A 26,128-nucleotide genomic window follows, 5' to 3' on the forward strand; every position below is an offset into this window, starting at 1 on the left:
TTTTTTTTTTTTTTTTTTTTTTTTTTTGAGAGAGAGCGTACACGTACGCAAATGGGGGAAGGGCAGAAGGAGAGAAAGAGAGAGTCTTAAGCAAGCTCCACGCCCAGAAAGGAGCCCGGCATGGGACTCGATCTCACAACCCTGAGATCATGACCTGAGCCAAGATTAAGTCAGATACTTAACCGACTGAGCCACCCTGGCACCCCTCATTTCTTTCTTTTTTTTAATTTTTAGGATAGCGTTGTTTTTTTTTTTTTTAATTTACATCCAAGTTAGTTAGCGTATAGTGCAGTAATGATTTCAGGAGTAGAGTCCAGTGATTCATCCCTTACATGTGACACCCAGTGCTCATCCCAACAAGTGTCTTCCTTAATTCCCCTTGCCAATTTAGCTATCCCCTCCACTCTCATTTTTTTCTTAACAGCTTTGTTGAGGTATAATTAACATAAACTACACATATTTGAAGTGTACAATATGATTTTTTTTTACCATCCTAACAATTTCAGTAGTGTTAAGTATATTTATGTTGTACAACAGATCTTCAGAACTTTTTCATCTTGTAAAACTGAAACTCTGTGTCCACTAAACAATAATTCCCCATTGGCCACTCCTCCCAGCCCCTGGCAGCCACCATTCATTCTATTTTCTGTCACTGTGGATTTGACTACTCTGCGTACCTCATATAAGTGGAGTCATACAGCAGTTGTATTATGACTGGCTTATTTCACTTAGCATAATATCCTCAAAGTTTAACCATATTGAAGCATATCCAGGATTCTTCCCTTTTTATGGCTAGATAATATTCCATTGTATGTATATGCCACATTGGTTTGGCTATTCATCTGTCAGTGGGCACTTGGCGATTATGAATAATGATTTGGAATACTTAAATGAACATGGGTGTGCACAAGATTTTTGGTGTTTTTTTTTTTTAAAACATTCCCCAAATGATTTTAATGTGCAGCCAAGGGAGAGAACCACTGAGGGTATTTCTAAACTCAGAAGACAATCTAATGATATAAATATAATATAAAATATTAATGTGGAATTTCAAAAATTGTTCATTTGTATCATCTATATATTACCTAGAAAAATGTAGAAACATTACATCTATTTTCTATTTTGATATTGTGTAGTTTTCTATTCTGAAACTGGTTTTTATCCCATATTTAAGGTGTTACTGTGGGCGATTAATTGGAGACCATCATGGGATAGATTATTCCTGGACTATCTCAGCTGCCAATGGTAATGAAAATGAGCAATGGTCTGTTGAAAAGCACACAACGAAAAGCCCTACAGATACGTTTGGCACTATTAATTTTCAAGACGGAGAGCATACCCACCACTCCAAGGTTTGCTAATAACACATTATTTTGCTAGCTTTGTTGTTGTTGTTGTTGTTGTTGTTTAAGAGAGAGAGAGTGCAATAGGGGAGAGAGGGGCAGAGGGAGAGAGGTAGAGAATCTTAAGCAGGCTGCACAGTTAGCCTGAAGCCTGACATAGGGCTCGATCCCATGACCCTGGGATCATGACCTGAGCCAAAATCAAAGTCAGAAGCTCAACTGACTCAGCCACCAGGCACCCCGTTTTGCTAGTTTTTAACAGAAAGTAACCACCAAATGTTTCTCCCAATTGTATCTCCAAGTGTAGATGATCAGATGACCAGGTTTTATTGCAAAAGTGTTCCATGGTATTGACCTCTTCCCAAAAATGACCTGACTCTTCTCTTTCCTTTACGTCTGAGGGCATTCTACCTTTCCAGGGTGTGGTATGGCCAGGTCTTTATTTGACCTCTTTCAGCGTGGTTATGCCTTCCGCATAGGAGAATGGCTTATTGCTCTTGAGAAAGGACTGCCCTGTTTTTAAGGAATGGAGAAAAGTCACTGCCAAAGAGCAGCCTTTAGCTGAAGCATGACCGTAGCAATTACCAGTAACTTGGGGCTGTTCATGCCTGCCAAGTCCTCATGAGAGGAAGTGGGGGAATTTTTCTCTGTACCCCCTGAATGATAGTCCTTGGGCTTTCCAGGCCAGTTTTCCTCCTGTTCTAATATGGACTTTGCATGTAATTTGCATAGTTCTGACAGGTCAGGCATCTCTCAGGTGTTTTTCCTTGTGCTTGTTAATCACCTGTTTTATTAGAGGCAGATTTCCCTTGGGAACCTGCAGAGGATTCCACCTCAGGAAAGCTTAGAATCAACTGTATCCTGGAGTGTGACCTTCAGCTGAATGAATCTGAAACAACAGTTCTTAATGATGCAGTCATAATCAAGCTTCATAATAGAGTTTTACAGTAATCTACTTTTCCGGTTATTAATCCTCTTGTGTTTAGTGTTGTATGTTGAAGTTTTCTTTAGTTGGTAGGAAAACTGCACTCATCCTCCTCTACAATCCTTTCTGGAAGCTGACTCTTCGAGAACCCCGTATATAAATGTCCCCTTAAGTTTAATCTACCTCCTTTTGCTTTTATGTTCATTCATAATCAAATCACCTTGATTTGCTCATTTTTTTCCATCCATTTGGGAGATATTCATTGGTGCTCCCACTTTGCTAAGCCCCAGGGAGCATCTGTTCCATGGGAGGGGGGTGGTGCAGGGATGCTCTGGATGGGAATACAGGGTTCTTCTAGAGAATGAAAAGGGTAACTCTTGTTTTTCTGGGTGTGTGTGTGTGTGTGTGTGTGTGTGTGTGTGTGTGTGTGTAAAGGAAGCCATCTGGAAGTAGGGACAGCTAAGCTGATATCAGAAAGGTGAGTGAGGTGTTTGGTGTCTGGTGAGGCAGAGGGGTAAGACCGCTCTGGGCTGGTGGGAAGGCCAAGGGAGAGTATGGTACATTTAGGAGAACTGCAAATATGGTTCAACAGATCTCCTGATCACTAACAGATTTTAGGCTTAGCGTTAGACTTCATTACATCCTAAGTACCTGGAATGCATTTTATGTGATCTCTCAGAAGAGAAGAATCTACCTTTCATATTTAATACCAGAGCTGCACTTCGTGTTTACAGCGAGAGGCAGGAAAGCAGTGAGAGCTGGTTATTCTTCTCCCTCCGCTGCATTCCCCTTCCCAGTTTATCCCGCCCACCTCATTCCACAGAGGATTTGAGAAGAATCTATGCCAGTAAGAATCTGCCCAGTTAGTTATAAAGGAGGAGGTGGGGGGAAAGTAAGTCATTAACCTTTGGCATCATCTTCGGTTGGCCTTTGGAAGAAAAGACTCCAGTGCTGATAATTTAGTTAATCAAAGTTGTTTATCTGAAATCTCTAGGAGAAATATCTGCTAGGACTAAAAGGACTTCTAGATGAAAGAGAGAGGCACCCAGGAGAGTTGAGGTAGAGAGAAGGTGAACCACATTAGAGCCGCCTCCTCTACCTTTATTCATGTTTCAGAGCAACACAAACCATTTCACAAAGGTCAACTTGTATTTTTTCCTACCATGTGAATATGTAAGAAGCCATGGCAACTCATTTCCCTCACCTGTAAATTGAATCCTGATTATCCTTAGGTTCTATTACATTCTGTGATGGCTGTACCAACTCGGTGTTCAGAAATTCTAACATTTTAATAAAGAGATTATGTTTTAAGAATTTCAAAGATGAATGGACAGTTGTTTTAAGTCACTATCACATCCTGGAAGATAATGTGAGAATTCTATTTCATATGGAGGAAGGTCTCCACCTGTGGTTCTTTTTGGTGTAGTTTTCTAATTCATGGTTTCTTAGTGCCCTCGTTCCTATAAATCTGACTTATTCTTGCTGTTGGCCGGCTTATGCTTGAGGATGGCAAACTCCTCTTAATGTGATTTTCACAGTCTGTGTGTGGCTGTTTCTGCCGGAAAAAGAGAACCGGTTATACACTATGATCTTAGGCAAAGCACAAAATGATTCTGGTCCTACCTGCTGATTCAGATTCTCTCTTCTTTTGGTTACATTGACTAGTCAAAGATGTGATTCTTTTGTGAAAAGTATTTATTTTGGAAAAAGACATTTTCAGAGAGATAATTATATATAAAGGAAATGTTTAGAATATAAAATTTACAATAAATTAAATGTACATGCTCCCAGACCATAATTTAATTTAAATGATGCAAATTTATGAAATCGTCAAGTAAATCAAAGGCCATACCATGTATGAAAAACCCCATTTCACCTCTGTGTAAATGCTTTTTTTTAAAATGGGTTTCCTGGAGTAGTGGTTTTTGCCAGTTTGAAGTATTTCTGCCTCATCCCAGATCTTCTAGAGGACATTGGTGGGTCAACCCTGAAAACCAGAGGAAGCCTTCCTACCGTGACTTGTAATTCCCAGAAGGAACTTAAAGCGGGGTGTGGGATCCTTTCAAAGTAAATGTTTACATTGTACAAAGATGAACTTTTACAGAAATCCCAGACACTTCCTTTTAAGTTTGGGCCATTCCAGTCGCCCTGCTGTGTGCTTATTGTTGCCCGGCATGTCGTTTTCACTGTTTTATGTACATGTGTCTATGCATATCTTCCAGTATATTAGAACATCTTATGATACAAAGGCAGATCATCTATTACATTTAATGTTGAAAGAGTGGAAGATGGAACTGCCCAAACTGGTGATCTCTGTCCACGGGGGCATCCAGAACTTCAGGATGCCGTCTAAGCTTAAAGAGATCTTCAGCCAAGGTTTGGTCAAAGCTGCGGAGACAACAGGAGCATGGATAATAACTGAAGGCATTAATACCGGTAAAGTGCACTGTTTCTCTTTCTTTTCATCTTCTTCTTCTTTCCTTTTTTTTTTTTTTTTTTAATACCTCTTTCTAACTGAATCAGGCAGCAAGGCACCTAATCTGTGCTCTGCAGTGCTCCCCGCGGATATGGTAGTGCGAGTCAAACAAAAAGCATGGTGACCGGAAAACAAAAACAAAAACAAAAACAAAAACAAAAACAAAAACAAAAACAAAAACAAAAAAAAACCCAGAAGAATCATAGACCTTTCCTAGTATGTGTTTTCACCATTGTTAACATCTGCTATTTTACCACAACTTTGGGTAAACTTCAACAAAAAAGTCTTTTCATGAACTTGAGGCTATGGTGAGGTTTGAAAGGACACGGAATCCATGCAAGTATGTAGTGTGTGGCCATGGGCAAGAGCTAAACTCCCCATGGTCAAGTTTGACAACAAAAATACAGCTGCACAAATTTGAAGATCGAATTGTCTTTCTTAAGCAACTCACGAATTGGGCAGCATCCCGTTTCACAAGTAAAGAGTTGCTCAGGGACTATGTATGAAGTGGAAGGTTTTTATAGGAAGGAGGGTGGGGCAAGGAAGTTATTAACAAAAGTAAAGAAAGGACTGTGGCGGGCTAGGTCCCCTTCCCTCAGGGGGGCAAGGGAGGGGGTCCTTTCATGCAGATTACCTCATCTTCCTTTGGTGGGGAAGGGGAGGGGGAGAGTCCTTGTGACAGATTACCTCACTGGTGCTGATCAGAAACTTTCTTACTGAGTGGTTAAGACTACATTTCGGGGGTGGGAGAGGTTGGCACTACAGTTAGGTACTAAGCCCCAGTGTGATACCTTGGCCTAAGTGATTCCATTTTGGGCCTGTGGTTTCCCTTTTTAACAACATGTGCTTTATTTTACTTACTGCTTTTTTGGTTTGTTTTTTAAAAACATTTCAGGTTAGGGCCAGTTAAGGAACACAAATACGATAATGTGAAGACTATTGAATTCGTTCAGATGAACAAAAGAACTGAGAAACGAGACACGCTTGGAGCTTTCTTACGCAATAATCAGGGTCGGCCCCAATTCAACCACAGCTCCTTAAGGCCTGACTGCTCAGGGAAGGATCCATGAACGAGCAGCATCAGGACCACCGGGGAGCTTGTTGGGAACGCAGATCTCAGATACCTCCCCAGACCCGCAGGACTGCCACTCTCCATTTTGACAATATCCTCAGATGATTCTTATGTACATTCAAATTTGAGAAGGTTTCCTTCCAGCTTCTGCCTATTCTTGAGCTGCTTCTACTGTAGTTGAACATTATCTGGCGTGAATTTTTGACATTTAATTGAATTTTGGCATTCAATTGAAGGCCACAAGCTACAAGAATCTCCTTGCATATATACTATGCTATATATAAATTATATAATATATATATATTTGGGAGTACAGGGAAGAGGAAGACGCATTCCAGTTCCAGCTGAGGGCACCTGAGAAGGCATAGACAAGGATATAGCACTTGGTATTGACCTTGAGGGAAGAGTAGGAAGGAGCATGCTAGGCAGAGGTGGCCGTTCAGGGCCAGGCACACAGCTGGAGTTTAAGGCACATGCAGAAAGAGGTGATAAGGCTACAGGCTGGGTATGCCTTGCGGCAGAGGACAGGGACAACCAGGGAGACTGGAGCCATACTAGATGCCATGCTGATGGGCTGAGAGCAGAAGGCTCTCAAAGGAATTTGAACAGGAGAATGAATAGGAAATAATATAGTCGGGTCTGGCTTTTACAGAGAGTCTCAATAGACAATCTGTACTAGAACCACCTGTGGGATGTGGAAATACAACCAGCAGCACCACAATGCTGATAACCCATGCCAAACCTATGGGATCCAAAACCCTACTGCAGAGTTGACTGCACAGTTGATGGTGATATACATCCAGGACCTGGATTCTAGAAAATGACTCTGGGAGAAGTAAAAGAGGTTGGAGGGGAAGATGCCAGAGAGAGAGAGAGAGGGAGAAATGATTAGGTACTGTGCATCAGATGTGTGCATATGTAGAGTGTTTGTTTGTTTCTGTGCTAATGACACAGATAGGGTCAAAACTATATATATAGGAAGAGTAAGTGGCACAGCGTTGTAATTAAAAGGCAGATTAAGTCAATGTCAAAGGCTACATACCACGTGATTCTCACTTTAAGATATTCTGCAAAAGGCAAAACTGGAGACAGTATAAAGATCGGTGGTTGCAAGGGGTTATGGCGGGGGGAGTGAATAAGTGGAATGCAGACAATTTTTAGGGCAGTGATGCTGTTCTGTCTGATACTATAATGATGGAAATATATCATTGTGTATTTGTTCAAACTATGGAATCGACAGCACCAATCCCTGATGTAAACTGTGGTCTTTGAGTGATAATCACGTGTCAGTATAGGTTCATCAGTGGTACAAATGTACCACTCTGATGGGCAATGTTGATAGTGGTCAGGGGTTGTGGGTGTGTAGGGGTGGGGGGGTACATGGGAAATCTGTACCACTGGCTCAATTTTGCTGTGAACCTAAAACTGCTTTAAAAAACAAAGTCTGTTTAAAAAAGAAAAGTCCGATATTTTGGGTGGGAATCCTAGCTCTACAAATTACCAGCTCTATAACCCTGGGCAAATTATTTAACTTCTTTATGATTCAATTCTTGCCTATAAAATAGACTGAAGTTTCTACTTAAAGTGTGAATACATGGAAAACACTTTAAAAGTACCTGGTGCATTGTAAGAGTTCAGTAAGTGTTGGCTTTTATAGTTATTGTTATTATTAATTCCAGAAGGGCAAGTATGAATGCATTCATGCTGGCATACTTATGTATATAAGCTATTAAATTAATTTGCTTCAGTGAAGCAAGGGACACATCTGCAGGATGTTTTGCTGGGACAGTTGAGAAGGTTACAGAAAAAAAAAAAACCATTTAGAACATTCATGATGGTCTCATAAGACTTTCTGGTCAATCAAAAATAGGGGAAGAACTGAGGTTTTGTAAGCAAAACTTACCCAAAGGGAGAGGAGAATTATTCAGGTAAAGAGGTCAGTGATAGGAGAAAGAGGTGTTAAGAGAGAGTAGAGGAAGCCAAGATATCAGAAATTAATTCCACTGCGTCACAACTTTCCCTGCGAATGTCCTTTTGTATATTCCCTACGAATATCTGCCATTTGTCCCTTTCTTGCAGTCACAGTGTTTTGCGTGATTTGTGCATAAAAGTTTGACTTTTAAACTGATTGTGCATAGGTGTGTCCAAACATGTTGGGGATGCCCTGAAAGCCCATTCCTTCCGGTCCTTGAGAAAAATCTGGACAGTTGGAATCCCTCCTTGGGGTGTCATTGAGAACCAGAGAGATCTTATTGGAAAAGATGTGAGTAGACAACCCATTCACAACAGAAGGGGATGAACGTGTATCCAATTGCCAACTTAGCACCACCTGGATATCTAAACGCCATCTCAAATGTAATATACCTCAAACCAACTTTGGTCTTCCTACTTGCCCTATCTTAGAAAGTAATGATCCCATCCTTACACTTGTTCAAGCCAAAAGCCTTAGACTAATCCTAGAATGATCTCTGTCTCACAACTCAACCTAATCCATCAGTAAATTACCTCAGCTTCACTTTTTCTTTTTCTTTCTTTCTTTCTTTCTTTCTTTCTTTCTTTTCTTTTCTTTTCTTTTCTTTTCTTTCTTTCTCTCTCTTTCTTTTTTCTCCCTTTCTTTCTTTCTTTCTCTTTCTTTCTTTCTCTCTCTCTCTCTCTCTCTCTCTTTCTTTCTTTCTTTCTACAGAAAGAGAGAGAGAGAGTGCCTGCACATGTGAGCAGGGAAGGGGCAGAGGGAAAGGTAGAGAGAATCTTAGGCAGGCTCTGTGCTCAGTGCAGAGCCAGAAACGGGGCTTGATCTCAGAACCCTGGGATCATGACCTGAGCTCAAATCAAGTCAGACACTCAACTGAATGCGCCACCCAGGCACCCACGCCCCTTTTTTAGCTTTACTTAAATATAGAAATATATCCAGAATCTGACCTCTTCTGTTACCTCCACTGTTACCGAGCAGCCCCCTTTCCTGTCTCCTGGATGACTGTAGTAATAGCTTTCCCTTCTCTCATCCTTGTCTCTCACTGCAATCTAATCTCAACACAGTAACCAGGATGATGCTTCCAAAATACAACTCAGATCGTGCCACTTCTCTGTGAAAAACACTTCAGTGGCTCCTATCTGGTTCAGAGTAATAGCCGAGTGTCTTGCACAGGCGTGCATGTGATAACATTCATGACGTGAACCTGCTCTTTCCTTATCTTGTACTACTCTCTGCTTTATCCTATGTATTGGTTCTTTGATCCCATCTGTTTTTCTAAAGGGAAGGAACTTGTCTAAGTCTGTTTATGAGTAGTGTGTATTTCTGATAAAAGTCTCAGGTATTACAAAAGATATGAAAAGGAAAGATAACCGCTATTAACATTTTGGGGTGTATCATTCCAGAATTTTTACTACGTATGTGTACATATGCATAATAAGAAACAGTTTGTATGAAAAAAAGTAGTAACAGAAACCCACTGATATGAATCTGGTATTTATCTTAATTATTTAACATAATTACTTCTCTATGTAAATTAATATAAACATGTATATGGTTTATCTTAACTTTCATTTTGGGAAATGTCAAACATATTAAGGAGTAGAGTTGTGAAAATAATGAACTCCTATGTCCCTATCTCCCAGCTTCAACAGTTATGAGCCCAGAGCCAATTTTGTTTCATCTATTCCTTATCTACTCCCCACTCCAATATTTTAAGGCAAATTCCAGGTATTAAATAACATCATTGGTAAATATTTTACCAGTATTTCTAATTAACCAATTAATTTACCAATAATTTGGTATTTCTAAGTACCAAAAAGTAGGCATTCTAAAATATATGGACAATTAAAAATATATATAACCACATTACCATTTTCATACCTAAAAAAATTAATAGTTAATTTCTGAATATCAACAACTAGCTAGTCCACGTTCAACATTCTGATTGTGTCATATTTTTTAGTTGTTTGATTTCATCATCCAGAAAAGTTCCCTACAATGTGATGGGTTGATATGTCTCCTGAGTCACTTATTTTCAGTCGTTTTTAATCTATGGATTTTCCCTCCATCTCTTTTTTTTTGGGGGGGGGGTGCAATTTGTTTGTTAAAGAAACTGGGTCACAGGACGCCTGGGTGGCTCAGTCGGGTAAGCATCCGACTCTTGGCTTCATCTTAGGTTATGATCTCACAGTTCGTGAAATCAGGCCCTGAGTTGGGCCCTGTGCTGAAAGTGTGGAGCCTGCTTGGGATTCTCTCTCTCTCTCTCTCTCTCTCTCTCTCTCTCTCTCTCTGTCTCTGCCTCTGCCCCTCCCATGCATGCTCTGTTTCTCAAAATAAATAAATAAACTTAAAAATAAAAAAAGAAACTAGGTCATTTGTCCTAAAGAGTTCCCCATAGTTTGGATTTTGCAAATTTAGCCTGTTATAGTAGGGTTTAGCCTATTTCTCTGTCTTGTCTCTTCAACTTGGTAGTTTGTTCCAAAGGTATGATTAGATACAAGTTCTTTTTGTGCAAGTTTATGCCATAAGAGATGTGTCTGTCCTTCCCCCTCATAACATATGATTGTTTTTCTTTTTATAATGTCATTGACTAGATTCATGACCTCAACAGAGTTGCAAATACTGATATGAAATTATTGTGTTCTTTATTTATTAGCTTAAACACTCTATAAAGAAAACATTTTCTCATCAGCCATTTGGTTTACTTTGTGGTACTGTTGTATGGGAAAGGACACAATGTTTGATTCTCTCTTTATTTTCCAGCTTTCAAAGCAATGAATTGGTTATCTACCATTCTTCAAGGTGAACAATGAGATTTTTTTTTTGAAACATATCAAATATGTTTCAAGTCATTATTCCATCTAGTTATTACTCTTAATTGTGCTCAACTCATCCCGTTTTGGCCAGTGGAAACTTTTCAAGTTATCTCTTGAGTCCTTTTAACACAATTCTAGTTGTTTTTCCTCGCTTCCTTGTGTTTTACTCTGAAAAAAACCAAAAAACAAAAAACAAAAAACTGTTCCAGGCTAATTGTGTATACTGTTTTGCTCCTAGAGAAATGGCTGGTTGCTTTTAGTGGGAAATTATAGTAAAAGACCGCATTCTAGGGGTAAAAGGTGCATTCTGATTTTTCATGCCTAATAATGCTCTAGTGTACTGTACTTTAATAGTACTATAATTTAACCATTCTTCTATTATCCATTTTGTTTTGCTTTTATAAAAAATGATATTAATGTTATGATAAGATACTTTAGATGTATTAAATCTATTAGTTATTTTCTTCTTGATTTCTGTCATCTGTATCACTGTTAGGAATTATAAAGATAACTTTTAAAGACTAATGTTGGTAAAATGTGTATTGTTTTTTAGGTAACTTTTAAAGACTAATGTTGGTAAAATTTATAGTGTTTTTTACCTCATTGTTTCTTTTAAGCCTCACAGCAACCCTCTGGTGTAAGAATTATCATTCTCCCTTAGACGTGAGGCAAGTAAGCCTGAGAAAGGAGGCAGGAGTTACCCAGAGTTAAAGTTAGGAAGTAGAAGAGTCTGGGCCCTCTTACTCCAAATAGTGTGCTTTTCGTCTCTAAAAACAAATGAGAATTGGAGTGGCTTAAGGAAGAATCCACAAATACTTATGAAGATCGGGATGTTTTATATTGAGTGGATGGATCTCCATTTGGTTGGTTGGCTGTCACTCTTCATTTCAATACTAGAAAAAAAAAAAAGCAGTGTCAAAAAATTATTTTGGAATAGATCTATTGAAAGGCATATTTTCTGGATAGCAGTGTAGTCTGTATATTACTGTATGTCCTTGAACTCTTTTATTACAATCTGAGACAAGGTAAGTACAGAAATTAAAAATAAATATTTAGAACCATTTTTAGCAATGTGGTAGTGCTGTGACACCCAAGTATATGGCCGGTGGACTTGTCTTTCTGAGCACAGTGCATGCAAGGGTTGTTGAACTTGTGTCCTTGTGTTGTGAGTCTCATGTAGTATGAGCCGCATACTGGTTACACATAGTAGGACCACATAGCGATCCATAAAAAATGGGAGATTAAAAAAAAAGAGTTGGTTCTTCACTGCGGATAGCCTGAGATACACCTCTCTAGGTAGCAAGTGGCACTTATTAGCCGTGGCAGGAACTGCATGGTGCATGGGCAGCCCTTTGGAGCAGTTGAGCCCAGGGAAGGACCTCGGACTCTAACCCTCTCTTGTCTTCCAGGCGGTGTGCCTGTACCAGACTCTGGGCAACCCCCTCAGCAAGCTCACCACACTCAACAGCATGCACTCCCACTTCATCTTGTCCGATGATGGGACTGTGGGCAAGTATGGAAATGAGATGAATCTCAGGAGGAACCTGGAAAAGTACCTCTCTCTACAGAAAATACATAGCCGTGAGTACCACAGAGGCTCAGCCACCAGGGCCTGGCTGGGGCGCTGCTATGGAGAAAGGCACTCCTTTGTCATCCATATGGAGTGGAGAGGTCCAAGCTGGTCTCTGCCTAAATTAACACGAGTGAACCCACAGCCAGAAGAAAGCAGGATGTGAGGTGTTGCGGACTTGTGGATGGCAGGAGAGGGGAAGAAGTCTTGGAGACAGCATAGTCAGGAGAGGACTGGAACAGTGGAGACTTTAGCAGAGCCTCCAGCATACTGTAGGGTTGGGTAGGTGGAGGATGGTTGGGTAGTGGGAGTATTGTTACCAGAATGGGAATGACTAAAGAGCAGTAACTAGACTGGACTGAGAAGAGTGGGGGTATGAATTTGATCATCAGGGAGGATGGCATTTCATATGTGGTGACGTCCCCTAGACAGGGAAGGGTTAAAAGCAAACAGAGCTTTTAGAAATAGAGACCTTTGCATACTTTGGCTATTGTTGATAGTGCTGCTATAAACATTGCGGTGCATGTGCCCCTTCGAATCAGCATTTTTGTATCCTTTGGATAAATACTGAGTAGATCCCAAATGTCCATTGACTGATGAATGGATAAAGAAGATGTGGTATATATATATATGTATACACACACACACACACACACACACACACACACAATGGGATATTACTCAGTGATCAAAAGCATGGAATCTTGCCATTTGCAACAACAACGTGGATGGAACTAGAGTGTATTATGCTAAGTGAAGTAAGTCGGTCAGAGAAAGATAAATAAATACCATATGATTTCACTCATATGTGGAATTTAAGAAACTAAACAGATGAATATAGGGAAAGGGAAGGAAAAATAAGATACAAACAGAGAGGGAGGCAAACCATAAGAGATTCTTAAATACACAGAACAAACTGAGGGTTGCTGGTAGGGTGTTAGATGGGGGGATGGGCTAAATGGGTGATGGGCATTAAGGAGGGCACTTGTTGGGATGAGCACTGGGTGATATATGGAAGTTATGAAGCACTGAGTTCTACTCCTGAAACTATAATTATACGATATGTTAACTAACTTGGATTTAAATAAAATTTTTAAAAATGGGTGTAACAAGTAAACAACAATGATAGGGACCTTTGAAGGTATCAGTGTTGTGTCATGCTTCCAGGGATGCCTTGAGATGGCCATTTTGGTTGTGTTTAAAAACAAAATTCAACTGAGTAAATGTAAAGATCTTATTGGCCTTACTCAGTGATTCATCGGTTGGACAGCATCCCATCTAGCAGGTAGAAAGGAATTCCAAGGAGCTGGACAGAATGGAAGACTTTTATAGGCAAAAGTTAGTGTGGCAAGAGAGTTATTCTAACCAGGATGGATTGTTCTGGGCAAGGTCACTTTCCTTTGGGGGAAGGTGGGGTGGGCGTGGGGGTCCTACCATGCCAATTACCTCCCTAGTGCCAACTATGTAATTCCAGAATGACTGGTTAAAGGTTACATTCCTGGGAGAGGCTGCAACTGCAATTAGGTATTAAATCTTCATTTGTTGATTTGGAGCTTAGCACAAGGGACTCCATTTTGGGCCTGTTGTCTCTTTTTTAATAGTATCTATAGGAAGGAGAAGAAAGGAAAGGGTCAGAATCAGCAAACATCCTTGGGTGGAGAGGTTGAAAGGTAGGTGCTGCCTGGAGAAATGGAGACTTTTCATCCAAGGCAGCAGAAAGTGGGCCTCTGTCTCTTTCCATGAGTTGAATCTTTCACAAAATACTCTCACCCTTGAGGAAGAAGACCAGAGAGCAAAGGCCATTGGGAGGCTCAAGTCCTCTTCAACCTTCGACTTTTGGCTGGAAACGCTAAATGTCATTCCAAAGTTCTGTCATCTACTGTCTGTGACCTTGGCTGATGGAGTTTACATCTGTTAAACTGTTTTCTTTTCTTTTTTTTTAGTTAATTTATTTTGAGAGAGAGAGAAAGAGAGAGCGAGCATGAGTAGGGGAGGGGCAGAGAGAGGGAGAGCGAGAATACCAAGCAGGCTCCGTGCTGTCTTGCGGAACCTGATGCAGGGCTTAATCTCACAACCCTGAGATCATGACCGGAGCTGAAATCATGAGTTGTATACTTAGCCATTTGAGCCACCCAGGTGCCCCTAAACTGTTTTCTTAATATAAAAGGGAAGGAACTGTCTACCTCCACCTTTTGTTGTGAGAATTGAGATAATGTATGTTTGATGTGCCTAGAATAGTTTTGGCTGTATAGTATGCCCTTAATAAATGTCTGTTTCTTCCTTTCCTTTTATTCCTCTTTGATACAGGTAATCTCCTTGTTGGGGTGGGGTTCTGTGTGGGAGGGACGCTGGGAACTGTTGCCAGTCACTTTGTGCTTAGTGTGAATGAAACTTGGAGGCTCATTTAAGTCAGGAAGTGGGGAGAGAGGGTCAGGTCCTCTGCAGAGTAGATGTGGGTTGGGGGAAAGAAGACCCATAGAGGAGACGACAGGTCAGAGACTGGCCCTGAAGAAGAGTTCCTGCAGGGAGGGTTCCTTTTGGGGTCACAAATATCAATTCCCTGAAATGTCCTGTTTACTCTCTTGATCTATGCTCACCATAGAAATTGCTCAGGGGGTTCCTACAGCATCATAATGTGTGCCCCAGGAGAGCAAAGTCTTGTCTTTCTTATTCTGATCCATTTGTGGATGAATGCATACAACCTGAAGCTTACATATGGGGTCAAGGAAGATTTCTGTTTTCAAAGGTCTTGAAACTTAGGATTTATTTGGAGAGTTTCACTGCGTATAGAGAAAGAATGTGGAGTCCATTTCAGTGGATTGGTAACATTTATTATTCTAAGGGAAACCAATATGAAGGAGCAAAAACAGTAAGCCACCTAAACACACACACACATACACACACGCACACGCACACGCGCACACACACACACACTCACAGGAAAGGAAGGAAGGAGAGAAGGAAGGAAGAAGAGAGAAGGGGAAGAAAAAGGATTAATGAAGGAAGGAAGGGAGGGAGGGAGGAAGACAAAAAAATCAAAGTGTCCAACAGACCCAAAATTCTTATGTATCAAAGCTGATTTTCATACCCATCATGTTCACTACTTCCTACCATATTTGTATTGCTTAAAAAGAGATTTATTTGGATGGAATAATACTTACATATTTTGCTGATTTCTTTTATTTCTTTTCAGCTGGACTTCTTAGAGTCCCCAGCAAACCCTTGATCCTGGCCAAGAGTACTTACAAAAAATCCAAAAAAGAAAAAACAAAAAACCAAAAAAACCTGATATCATAAAGTTGCTCTAGGAATTCCTGGATTCAGCCATTTGAAACGTGGCCAGTGTCAGTTCCTAAGCCTCCGAGGATAGAAAGCATAGGATCAGATGCCTTTGTGTCTCTTCATAGTCCAACTCTCAATGGAATAGCATGCTTTCCTGGAATGTCCATTCCAGGAGCTTTTAATTTGGAGGCATGATAATTGTATTCTTGCCTAACTCTGGGATCCAAGAATAGAGGCAGCTCTCTAGTGAGATTTCTCAGCAAGAACATGACAATTTTTTTCTTTTTTTAACAAGTTAAATTAGCATCAGTGAGATCCTTTTGGTAGGAAGCAATCATAAATATTTTTATTTTTGTGGGAAATAGTTATTGCTTCAAGAAAGATATACCCAGTAGAAATTGAATTCCCTCTTTCCCCTTGTTGATTTTTTTCCTGATGATAAAAGTACTATATATTCTCATATTCAGATAAAGCAAAGAGAGCACATGAGAAAAGGAAGGGTTTTCCATATTCTCACAATAAAAACCTCACCATTGTCAACTTTATCATATATATACTTTTAGAAATATTCTACACACACACCCAGAACAACATTTTTTAAACAAACACTAGATTCATATAATATACATGCTTTTCAACTTGGATGCATTTCTACATCAATAAGGATAGCTTAGGGGCACCTGGGTGGCTCAGTTGGTTAAGCATCTGACTTCGGCTCAGGTCATGATCTCACTATCTGTGAGTTCGAGCCCCACATTGGGCTCTGTGCAGACAGCTCAGAACCTGGACCCTGCTTCAGGTTCTGTGTCACCCTCTTTCTCTGCCCCTCCCCTGCTCGTGCTCTGTCTCTCTGTCTCTCTCAAAAATAAACATTAAAAGAAATTAGAATAGCTTAGCACATCTTTAATGGCTGCATCGTGTTTCATTACATAGGATATAAGAGATGCTCTCACAAAAGTTTTTTCCATAGATTTCAATAATTAATGATTAATGGTTCTTTATTTTTTTAATTTTACTCATGTTTATTTATTTTGGAGAGAGAGAGAGAGAGAGAGAGAATGAGTGGGGGAGAGGCAGAGAGAGAAGGAGACACAGACTCTGAAGCAGGCTCCAGGCTCTGAGCTGTCAGCACAGAACCCGGCGTGGGGCTCAAACTCATGAACTGTGAGATCATGACCTGAGCCAAAGTCAGACGCTCAACGGAGTGAACCACCCAGGCGCCCCCATGATTAATGGTTCTTTTTCAACATTTCCCCAAATCCTCCCCTCCCTTCTTCATTAATAATAGTTTGATGTGTACCCTTCCAGAGTTTCTGGTCATATATATATATGTAGAGATATATGGGTATATACTTATACACATATATATCATACAAGTATATATATAATGCAAACATATATAGAATATATATTCATGTATGTGGCTTTAAAACTATAAAAAGGATTGTACTATATACATCATTCTGTAACTGTTTTTCACTTAATATCTTCTCAGAAAGAATGATTCCACCGTCTTTGTTTCTTTCTTTCTTTTTTTTTTTTTGGTCTTCCTTCCTTTAATAAAAAATAAAATAATATATCCTAGTGATAAGAAATTTTAACAGTGGAATACATTTAAAAAATAGAATATGTTGAAGTATAAAAGTCTTTGAGAGTTACCCATCCCATCTTGTACTTAGAAATAATCATCCTTAGAAGTTGATTGACCTGGCAAATTTTGATCATTTTTGGAGGTGAGTGATAGATACATTGGGATCCATTATATTTCTGTTTTTTTTTTTTCAAGATATGTTTGAAGTTTACACAATGAGAAGTTGAAATTTCTTGAAGACTACTTAAAAAAATTATTTTTTAAATTAGGGGCGCCTGGGTGGCTCAGTTGGTTAAGCGTCTGACTTCAGTTCAGGTCATGATCTCATGGTTTGTGAGTTCGAGCCCTACATCAGGCTTGTTGCCGACAGTGAGGAACCTGATTGGGATTCTCTCTCTCTGCCCCTCCCTTGCTCTCTATGTCTCTTAAAATAAAAAAAAAACTTAAAAAGTTTTTTGTTTTTTGTTTTTTGTTTTGTAATTAGTGAAAACCTTTAGGTACCTTTTTTTTTTTTTTAATTTTTTTTTTCAACGTTTTATTTATTTTTGGGACAGAGAGAGACAGAGCATGAATGGGGGAGGGGCAGAGAGAGAGGGAGACACAGAATCAGAAACAGGCTCCAGGCTCTGAGCCATCAGCCCAGAGCCTGACGTTTAGGTACCTTTTTAACGGGGGAAAGCTTGAAGATGCTCACACCACATTTAAGTGACTTTATTGACAGTCCAAGCTTCTGGCTTGGTCTTGAACTAAGCAAGCCTGGGTGAGTCCAGGAAGAAAGAGGGGTGAGTGTAAGTAAAAGGTTTATGTGGTAATTGAAAGACTGGTGTCGGGGAAAGCAAAATGGATGCCTGGCCAAGATAGGAGTTCTTTGTAACAGTTTGGTGTTGCCTGTCATCTGAAATAGGTTCAAGACAAGGCGTGCCCGTGGTGGGGCTGGTGGTAGAAGGAGGTCCCAATGTCATCCTCGCGGTGTGGGAGACTGTGAAAGACAAAGACCCGGTGGTGGTGTGTGAAGGCACAGGCAGGGCGGCCGACCTCCTGGCCTTCACCCACAAACATTTAGCAGACGAAGGGTGAGTTGCTGACTCCTCAGTTTTTAAGCCACGGTGACTGTTTATTCCTCCATTTTAGTTCTTTAAGCTCTGCTTTTATGTGGGCCAGATATCCTTGGGGGCAGAGGCTGAGACTGGAATTAACTTTCCAGTGATTTTTCTGTGTATTAATTAATGCCAAAATGCTCTCCCCTGATGCAAGTTGCTCTTTTTATAGCTGAAGAATGGTCCTGCCTCTATCAGGGGCTCTTGAACCCTGTCTGAGCTTCAAGGGAAAAAGCATCCGGGCGTGGGTGGGGGTGGGGGGTGTTGTTGAGAGAGGAGACACTCCTGCAGTTGGCCTTGATAGCTGAGAAAACCCTGTGGTGACTGAGGAGACCAGTGCTGGCCCCCCGATCACCTTCAGATTCGTTTGCCATTAGTAAAAATAGCAGGAATTGGGGGAAATCAGCATCCTGGCATTTATATAACATATGTTATATTTATTTGAGGCTTTAACTCTTTAGCCTTTTCAAATAAAAAGGTAGTTTTTCTCTAGGCATGCCTATATCCGGTGTGATTTTTCCAATTTCAAAAGCATAATATTTCTTCTGTGTAAGTAAATATAATGCCTATGAGCTAAATGTTGGCCCCACCAGTTTACACAGTAAATGTGTATTCACTGCTTATGGTATAAATGCTCTGACGACCCTTTCCTTACACTCCCTCTCTCCCCTCAGCCCCTAGCCTCTACTTCTACGCTTTGACCCTGTTCTTATTCTTTCCCGTGTGTCTCTTTCCTAAATGTGTGCTTCTTAAACCTTCTGGAGTGTCAGATTCTTTGCGATATGATGCCTGCAGTTTCTGGCGATGCACAGTCCCCTGGAAATCTGTCAGCTCGAGAACCTTGTCCTGGAGTGCCTTCTTTCCAGGATCATGGTGGATCTGTTCACGCTCACTTTCAAATTCAGCCTCTCCAGGTGCCCTGCTTCCTTTTGCTTCCTCCTCATTTGCTCTCAGAGCAGAAGCATCTACAGAAACCTTTTCAGTCGGATGGGACAGACAAGGGTTCCTGCACTGAAGTGTTTGGCTCGTTCTCTTCTCTGTGTTGCGCCAAGGCATTACCATTTCTCTCTCTTCCCAGGACCCTACGTCCTCAGGTGAAGGAGGAGATCATCTGCATGATTCAGAGCACTTTCAACTTTAGTCTTAAGCAGTCCAAGCACCTTTTTCAAATTCTCATGGAGTGTATGGTGCACAGGGATTCTGTGAGTATGATGAGTTGGTAACTTTACCAACTTTACAACTCGTAATTTGCATCATTTGTAATATTTGTTTCCAAAACTTTTATTTTTTTTATTGTTTATTTATTTTTGAGAGAGCGTGCATGTGTGTATGTGAGTGAGCAGGTTGGGGAGGGGCAGAGAGAGAGAGGCAGAAAGAATTTGAAGCAGGTTCCATGCTGTCAGCGCACAGCCTGACTCGGGGCTCGAACCCACAAACCGTGAGATCATGACCTGAGCTGAAGTCGGATGTTCATCTCATTGAGCCACCCAGGCACCCCTCCGCAACATTTAAAACTAAGGGTTTTTTTTTTCTTTTTTTAAGATTTTATTTTAATATTTACTTTTTAAGTAATCTCTACACTTAGTGTGGGGCTCAAACTCATGGCCCCAAGATCAAGAGTCACATGCTTTTCCAACTGAGCCAGCAAAGTGCCCCCAAAATAAGGAGTTTTTAATTTTACTTTGATTGTATATAGATCTGGAGAACTTCACCCTTATTTGAGTCAACTTGGCTTTTTATTCCCTGCCCTCCCCACCTCCCTACAATGCTTCACATTTCAGACTGCACTTAGGAGAAAAACCAACATGTCAGTATTACGGAAGAGTGAGCACATTTAGTGATGATCACACATAAATATTTTCAGAGGGTAAAAGCATAGCTCCATGTGTTCTCTCCTGGCTTAGGTGACTGCATCATAACATCCTAGTAAATCATGTAGGAGATCTTTGGGGATGTACTGAACAATGGGAAATGTGGGAATTTACTCTGGGCCAGAAAATGGAGACCACAAACTATGGACTGTAAACATAATATAGACTCGTGAAAAGATTTTCGTGTTTTAGGGTACTTTGATCAAGATTTTTATCAATGACTTAGATGATATAAAGCCAACAGGTATAGTAAACATGCAAATATGTCATGATTCACAGTGATCTTTCCACAATTCAAAAGCTAGGCCAAATCACACAAGATTTTAGTAATATTTAAGCACCTGGCCTCAGACAAAGAAATTGAACAAATTCAGGCTGGACAAAGCATGGATAAACATATGTGAAAAACACTTTTAAAGGTGTCAGTTGACCTAATAACCACAAACATAACAACCATGAGTGAGTGCAATATGGCAGTGACTGTTTATTCCAATTTCAGAGATGCCAAAGCTAAAACCTAGAGAATTTATGTGATTTGCACAGAGTCAGCAGTTATAGAATGATAGAACTGAAATGGGGCTCAGAGTTGAAATTTTGTGCGTGGCCTACTACATTTGATATCTCCCACAGTACTCAGTAAGGAAAGGACACCTTAAAGAGATCACCCTTCTATTTGTGTCTTCCTGTCATCAAAGAGAGTAACAAACAGTGTAACGATCAAAGAGGAGGCAAGAGTAGTCAGCGATGGGTTTGCACATCTTAGGAATTAGGTCCTCGACTCCTGCATAATTGAGAGTTGATTTTATTCATGCACATAAAGGGGCTGTTAGTTGGAGGGAATTGTGGAAGCATCTGAATTGTGGAAGCATTGTTATTCTATCTTTACAGGACCTTAGAGATTATTTAGTGGGTTCCTCTCACCTTGTAGATGAGAAACCTGAGGTTCAGTGGCCTGTAGATATTTCCCTCAAACTCACTAGTTGGTGGCGTTTCTGGGCTTGCCAGACTTAGCTCTTTTTTTCCAAATAGTTCCCTTTACTATATAAAGTATATTTGCATTTAGAAAGCTTGAGATACATTCCTTAACAGCAAGCAGCCTTTTATAATCATAAATAAAATCCTTATTTGTCTTAAAAAAATCAGTCTCATGTCCGGATGCATTGGACATTGACATTGTGAAGACTGGCTGTGCCCATCCGTTGTAGTTACTCACTGGGTGCATTGTAATTGCCACACTAATTTTATGAAAAATCCTTGAGGATTCACTTCTCATGAAAAAAGCAAAAATTTTAGTTTCTCAGGCTACGTGAACAGAAGGATGTCATATGGTATTGCTTCAAAAGGAATGGGGTTTTTTTTGTTTTTTTTTGTTTTTTTGTTTTTTTTTTTTTTTTTTCGCATTAGGAATTGACACCGAGGGGCTCCTGGGTGGCTCGGTTGGTTAAGTGTCTGACTTTGGCTCAGGTCATGATCTCACAGTTCATGGGTTTGAGCCCCACATTGGGCTCTGTGTTGATGGCTCAGAGCCTGGACCTGCTTCAGATTCTGTCTCTCCCTCTGTCTCTGCCCCTCCCCTGCTTGCACTCTGTCTTTCTCTCTCTCTCAAAAATAAATAAACATTAAAAAAAATTTTTTTAAAAGGAATTGACACTGAGTTTCTTTTCATTATAGTGTATCCATAGTAAATTTAGTGTAGTCATGTTTTTTCATGTGTTTCCTGTAGGATACATGGAATTTTTACATTTTTTTTTCCCTTGAGCTTCCACAATTCTCTATTACCCTATTTAAAAAGTTTTCTATGAGTAAAAAGGGAAAGTAACAAATCAAGGAGATTAACCCTATGTGGTTTTTTACATTAATGTTTTGCTCAAGTCATTAGCTCTAGAATGCATTTTGTGGGTACTTTTTGAAACCATTTCTTTATGAGTTCCCAAAATGTGTGGCTTTCTGTGTTTCAACTGCTATAGATGACCATATTTGATGCTGATTCTGAGGAGTCACCAGACCTTGATTTAGTAATCCTAACAGCTCTGCTAAAAGGTGAGTGTCTGATGAGGGTTACATGTCTTCCTCATTTCCTCTTCTCACGTTCCGTGGAACTCAGTATTTTTTATGTGGATATTTTAAATAGGATCTATGCTTGTTCCCTTCTTTACCCTAGGCACAAATTTAGCAGCATCAGAACAATTAAATCTGGCAATGGCTTGGGACAGAATGGACATTGCCAAGAAACATATCCTAACTTATGGACAACATTGGAAGGTATAGTGAGAATGAAGTTATTTGGGAAAAATATTTGGCTTGTAAGGGAGGGCCAAAAAAAAAAAAAAAATGGAGGAGAGATAGATTGGTTTGGGAGGGGTGTGGAGGTAGCATTGCAATAGCTGGGTCCCCAGGATACCGGAGACATTTTTCTCATCAACTTTGTCTCCCTAAAAACGTGTCTTTCCCCCTCAGGCTCTGCAGCCTGATTGAAACTGGCAAACCAAGTTGGGAGAAAGAAAGAATGGAAGCATATTTTATTTATTTTTTCTACGGCCAGATTTTTATATTGTGATTTCAAACTTGAAGTTTTCCTTATTTTTGAAATAAAATGTACTCACCATAGAAATAAGTGAAAACAGCGAAAAAGTGAAGGAAGAAAGATTATCCATCGTGCTAATGATAATCACCATTAACATTTCGTTTTTAAGAATTGCAGTTGTGACCATACCATTGGTATATTATTTTTCAGTCAAACTAATACATGCACATTATTTAAAAAAAATTTTTTTTTTTTTTGAGAGAGAGAGGGAGGAGGGAGAGCACGTGAGGGAGAATGTGCACACGTGTGCATGAGCAGGGGAGGGTCAGAAAGAGAAGGAGAGAGAGAGGGAACCCCAAGCAGGCCCTACACTGTCCGCACAAAGCCCAATGCGGGGCTCGATCCTGCCAACAGTGAGATCATGACCTGAGCCAAAATCAAGAGTCAGACGCGTAACTACCTGAGCCACCCAGGTGCCCCATCTTTAAAACAGCTAATGGTACTAAAAGGCACTAAAACAATAACAACAACAAACAACAACAACAACAAGAAACACAGTAGTTCTTTGGCCTGCTGACCAGGAGACCCAAGTATTTTTGACGTTTTTTGATTGTACTGATATTTCAAAATCTCCATATTTCTAAATAACAAATCATATTGCTCTTTTCTGATTCATCTATTTTAGAGACCTCTCAACATTTCTCTCTGTGGTGCTGTCCTCACTGCTACAATCTGGACTGGTTGCCTGCTGTTCCCGGTTCTGGGCTATCGTGCTGGAATCTACCTTCATCATAGTGGAGATTCCCTTTGCCTCTCTCCTGTAGTGGAGCACCTGTTCTCTGTATCCCATGCCTTCCTCTTGTTGGGCTTGCTGCTTTATTTTAATGGGGGTGCATCCTTCAGTAGCTTTCTGAGAAAGGGCACATGGGAAAGAAACATTTTGAGAACTCACATGTTTGGAGATATTTTAATTAAAGACCAGAACTCATTCTGAATGCTTAGCTTCCAGCATTCAACATTGCTATTGAGAATAAAAATCTTTCTGTTTTCTGCTCCTTTGTCACCATTTCTTTTCCTCTCTGGGAGTTCAAAAAAATATCTTTCTAGTGTTTTCCGATTTCACAATGATGCGTGCTGCTGTGAGTCTGGATATCCATAATGCTGGGCAGATGCTTTCAACTTAGCAATCACATGTTTCCATGCTGGGGAATTTGCTTCCTGTTTTTTCTGGGTTCTCTTTCTGGAAGTCATAGCATTTAAATGTTGGCCCTATGGACTGCTCCTCTAATCTTTTATCTTCTATATCTTTCCTTTGCTAGATTTCCTCAATTTTCCTTTTCATGCCTTATGTGGAGCTTTTTGTTTCTGGTAGCATACTATTAATTTCTAGGAGCAAATTTGTTTTTTGCCTTTTTTTTTTTTTTTTTAAAGCATCCTGAATGTAGTATCTTATTTCGCTGAGGATATTGATAGGTTTTTTTTGTTTTTGTTTTTGTTTTTCTTTTGTTTTTGTTTGAGGTTTTCTTCTTCCTGCATTGTCTGATTCTTACTGATTGATGTTTTGTGGTGTGTTTTTTCTGGGCTTTTTATTTAAGAGTGGAGGAGAGAAAGCTCTTTAGAAATTCTGAGCATCTAGGTGAAGCTTAGCTGTAGTTTTGAGCTTCACGGTGGAGTGATCTGGATGCCGTTTGTTGGGGGACCTGAGATGACAGCATATTCCTGCCTTTTCTCTTAGTTCCTTTACCAGAAAAGAATCCTCTAGACCCCTGCCTGGATAAGGTAAAAGCCTTGTTGCTAGTGTTAATGGAAGTCAGACAGGGGAAGAGGATTGGGAAGGTCTCAACATTAGTAATTTACTATTTGTACATCGATGTCATCCTGAAGCTGCCAGGATTTTGTGGCAGAGATCTGTTTGGTTCTTGGCTTTTCCCAGTTTCGATTTCTGGGGACTTTTACCTTGGGGGATTCTGGGGACTACTAAGTCAAGTACCACTTGACCATCTCCTTTCCGACTTCCAAAATGTTACTCTCTGGACCTCTGTGTTCTTGTGGATTAATTTCTTTAAGAAAAATTATTTTGCTATAATTTTAGTAAAGTTTTAGGCCAGAATAAAATTAAATGAGTGTTTTTAATTTGCCATTTGTATTCAGATACCAGTGTAGTTTAAATGAAAACATGCCAAGTGAACACAACAACAAAAAAATAACCTTGATTTTTGTTTTATTAGAATTGCATTAAACCTACACATTAATTTGGGATGTTTACAATTATCAGTCTTCTGGAACCAGAACAGATTTATTTAAGGTGTCTTTTGTGCCTTCAAGTTCACTTTTTATTATTTCTTCACTCAGGTCCTGAACATTTCTACTACAATTGTATTTTATGATTGTTGTGTCTCTATTGAGATCAAATATATGTGTAATTCTTTAGTTATTTCTACTTTTTCAAGTTTCTGCTTTCTTAATTATCTCCATGTCTCTTATGTATTTCTACCTTCTGAAGCCTGGCACACTGGAGCAAGCAATGTTAGATGCTTTGGTGATGGATCGAGTGGATTTTGTGAAGCTCCTAATAGAATATGGAGTGAACCTCCATCGCTTTCTTACCATCCCCCGACTGGAAGAGCTCTATAATACAGTGAGTATTGGAACATCCCATCAACCACCTCCCTTAGGCTTTATTTATTAATTAGCTTAAGCTTTAGCTTAAGCTAAATGAATATTAAATGTTTGTCTCCTTGAATATTCATGTACGAAGATAAATTAGAGATTTCTCAACCAAAGGGCAAACATTCTTACCAAATCTATTTTATCCTATAGTCATTTCTGTGTTTTTTATTTTAATTAATTACACAGAATAGAAATATAAACTCATCTAAGAAAATACCACATTAAGACCATAATTAAAGCCAATAATGTGAATAAGGACAAATTGCTTTTATTGAGTTGTTGGAGGCATCTCAACCTAAGGCCACCGTTAAAAGTCTGTTCCTGCAACTTTCCTATGCAAACCCTTTATTGAACATAGACCAGCTTACTCACTGTAAAAACACCATTCACTCAAGCCAAGCACCCTTCTTGAAATGTCCTTTCTTGGCCTTTGAATCTCACCCTTTCTTCAAAGCCCTATTCAAGGCCTGCCTTTTTGAATATTCCAGTTCACAGTAAATCTGATCTTATGGTACATATTTTTTGCAACTCTTTTTGAACACACACAGTCTTGACAGTTTAGGTTATTTTCTGATGTAAGTCCCCACTCTCCTCAATTAGACTGTAAACACTATGAAGAAAGTACTTCTATTCTTCACTGACTCCCTCAAAACTTGCCTGAGTGTGGTAAGCATTCAATAAGTATTTGTTGATGGAATGTAGTTGTGTGATGGATGCGGTTTGTAATTGTGTAGTTTATATATGATAAAGGATAGCTATAAACTATTTAAAATTTATTTTTATCTCTTGAAAAAAATAAAGTTAATTACGTTTTTACTATCTACATATATATCTCTTTAAAATACATCTTGGGGGGCGCCTGGGTGGCACAGTCGGTTAAGCGTCCGACTTCAGCCAGGTCACGATCTCGCGGTCCGTG

At 39.8% G+C, this 26,128-nt stretch overlaps 1 protein-coding gene across 4 annotated transcripts in view; it reads left to right on the forward strand.

Annotated features, from left to right (window-relative positions):
- Positions 1-26,128, forward strand: part of TRPM6 (transient receptor potential cation channel subfamily M member 6) — a 173,801-nt gene that overhangs the window by 58,751 nt on the left and 88,922 nt on the right. For all 4 annotated transcript variants that reach the window (XM_040449336.1, XM_040449334.1, XM_040449337.1 and 1 more), the window contains exons 4-12: positions 1,175-1,352; positions 4,491-4,704; positions 7,955-8,079; positions 12,014-12,185; positions 17,952-18,120; positions 19,223-19,346; positions 21,983-22,055; positions 22,177-22,277; positions 25,043-25,177. In XM_040449336.1, coding sequence (XP_040305270.1) covers positions 1,175-1,352; positions 4,491-4,704; positions 7,955-8,079; positions 12,014-12,185; positions 17,952-18,120; positions 19,223-19,346; positions 21,983-22,055; positions 22,177-22,277; positions 25,043-25,177 — 1,291 coding nt within the window. The remainder of the gene's footprint in view (positions 1-1,174; positions 1,353-4,490; positions 4,705-7,954; positions 8,080-12,013; positions 12,186-17,951; positions 18,121-19,222; positions 19,347-21,982; positions 22,056-22,176; positions 22,278-25,042; positions 25,178-26,128) is intronic.

This window comes from Herpailurus yagouaroundi, unplaced genomic scaffold (assembly GCF_014898765.1).
Source record: "Herpailurus yagouaroundi ecotype Mexico unplaced genomic scaffold, PumYag 199, whole genome shotgun sequence".
NCBI classification, from domain to species: Eukaryota; Metazoa; Chordata; class Mammalia; order Carnivora; family Felidae; genus Herpailurus; species Herpailurus yagouaroundi.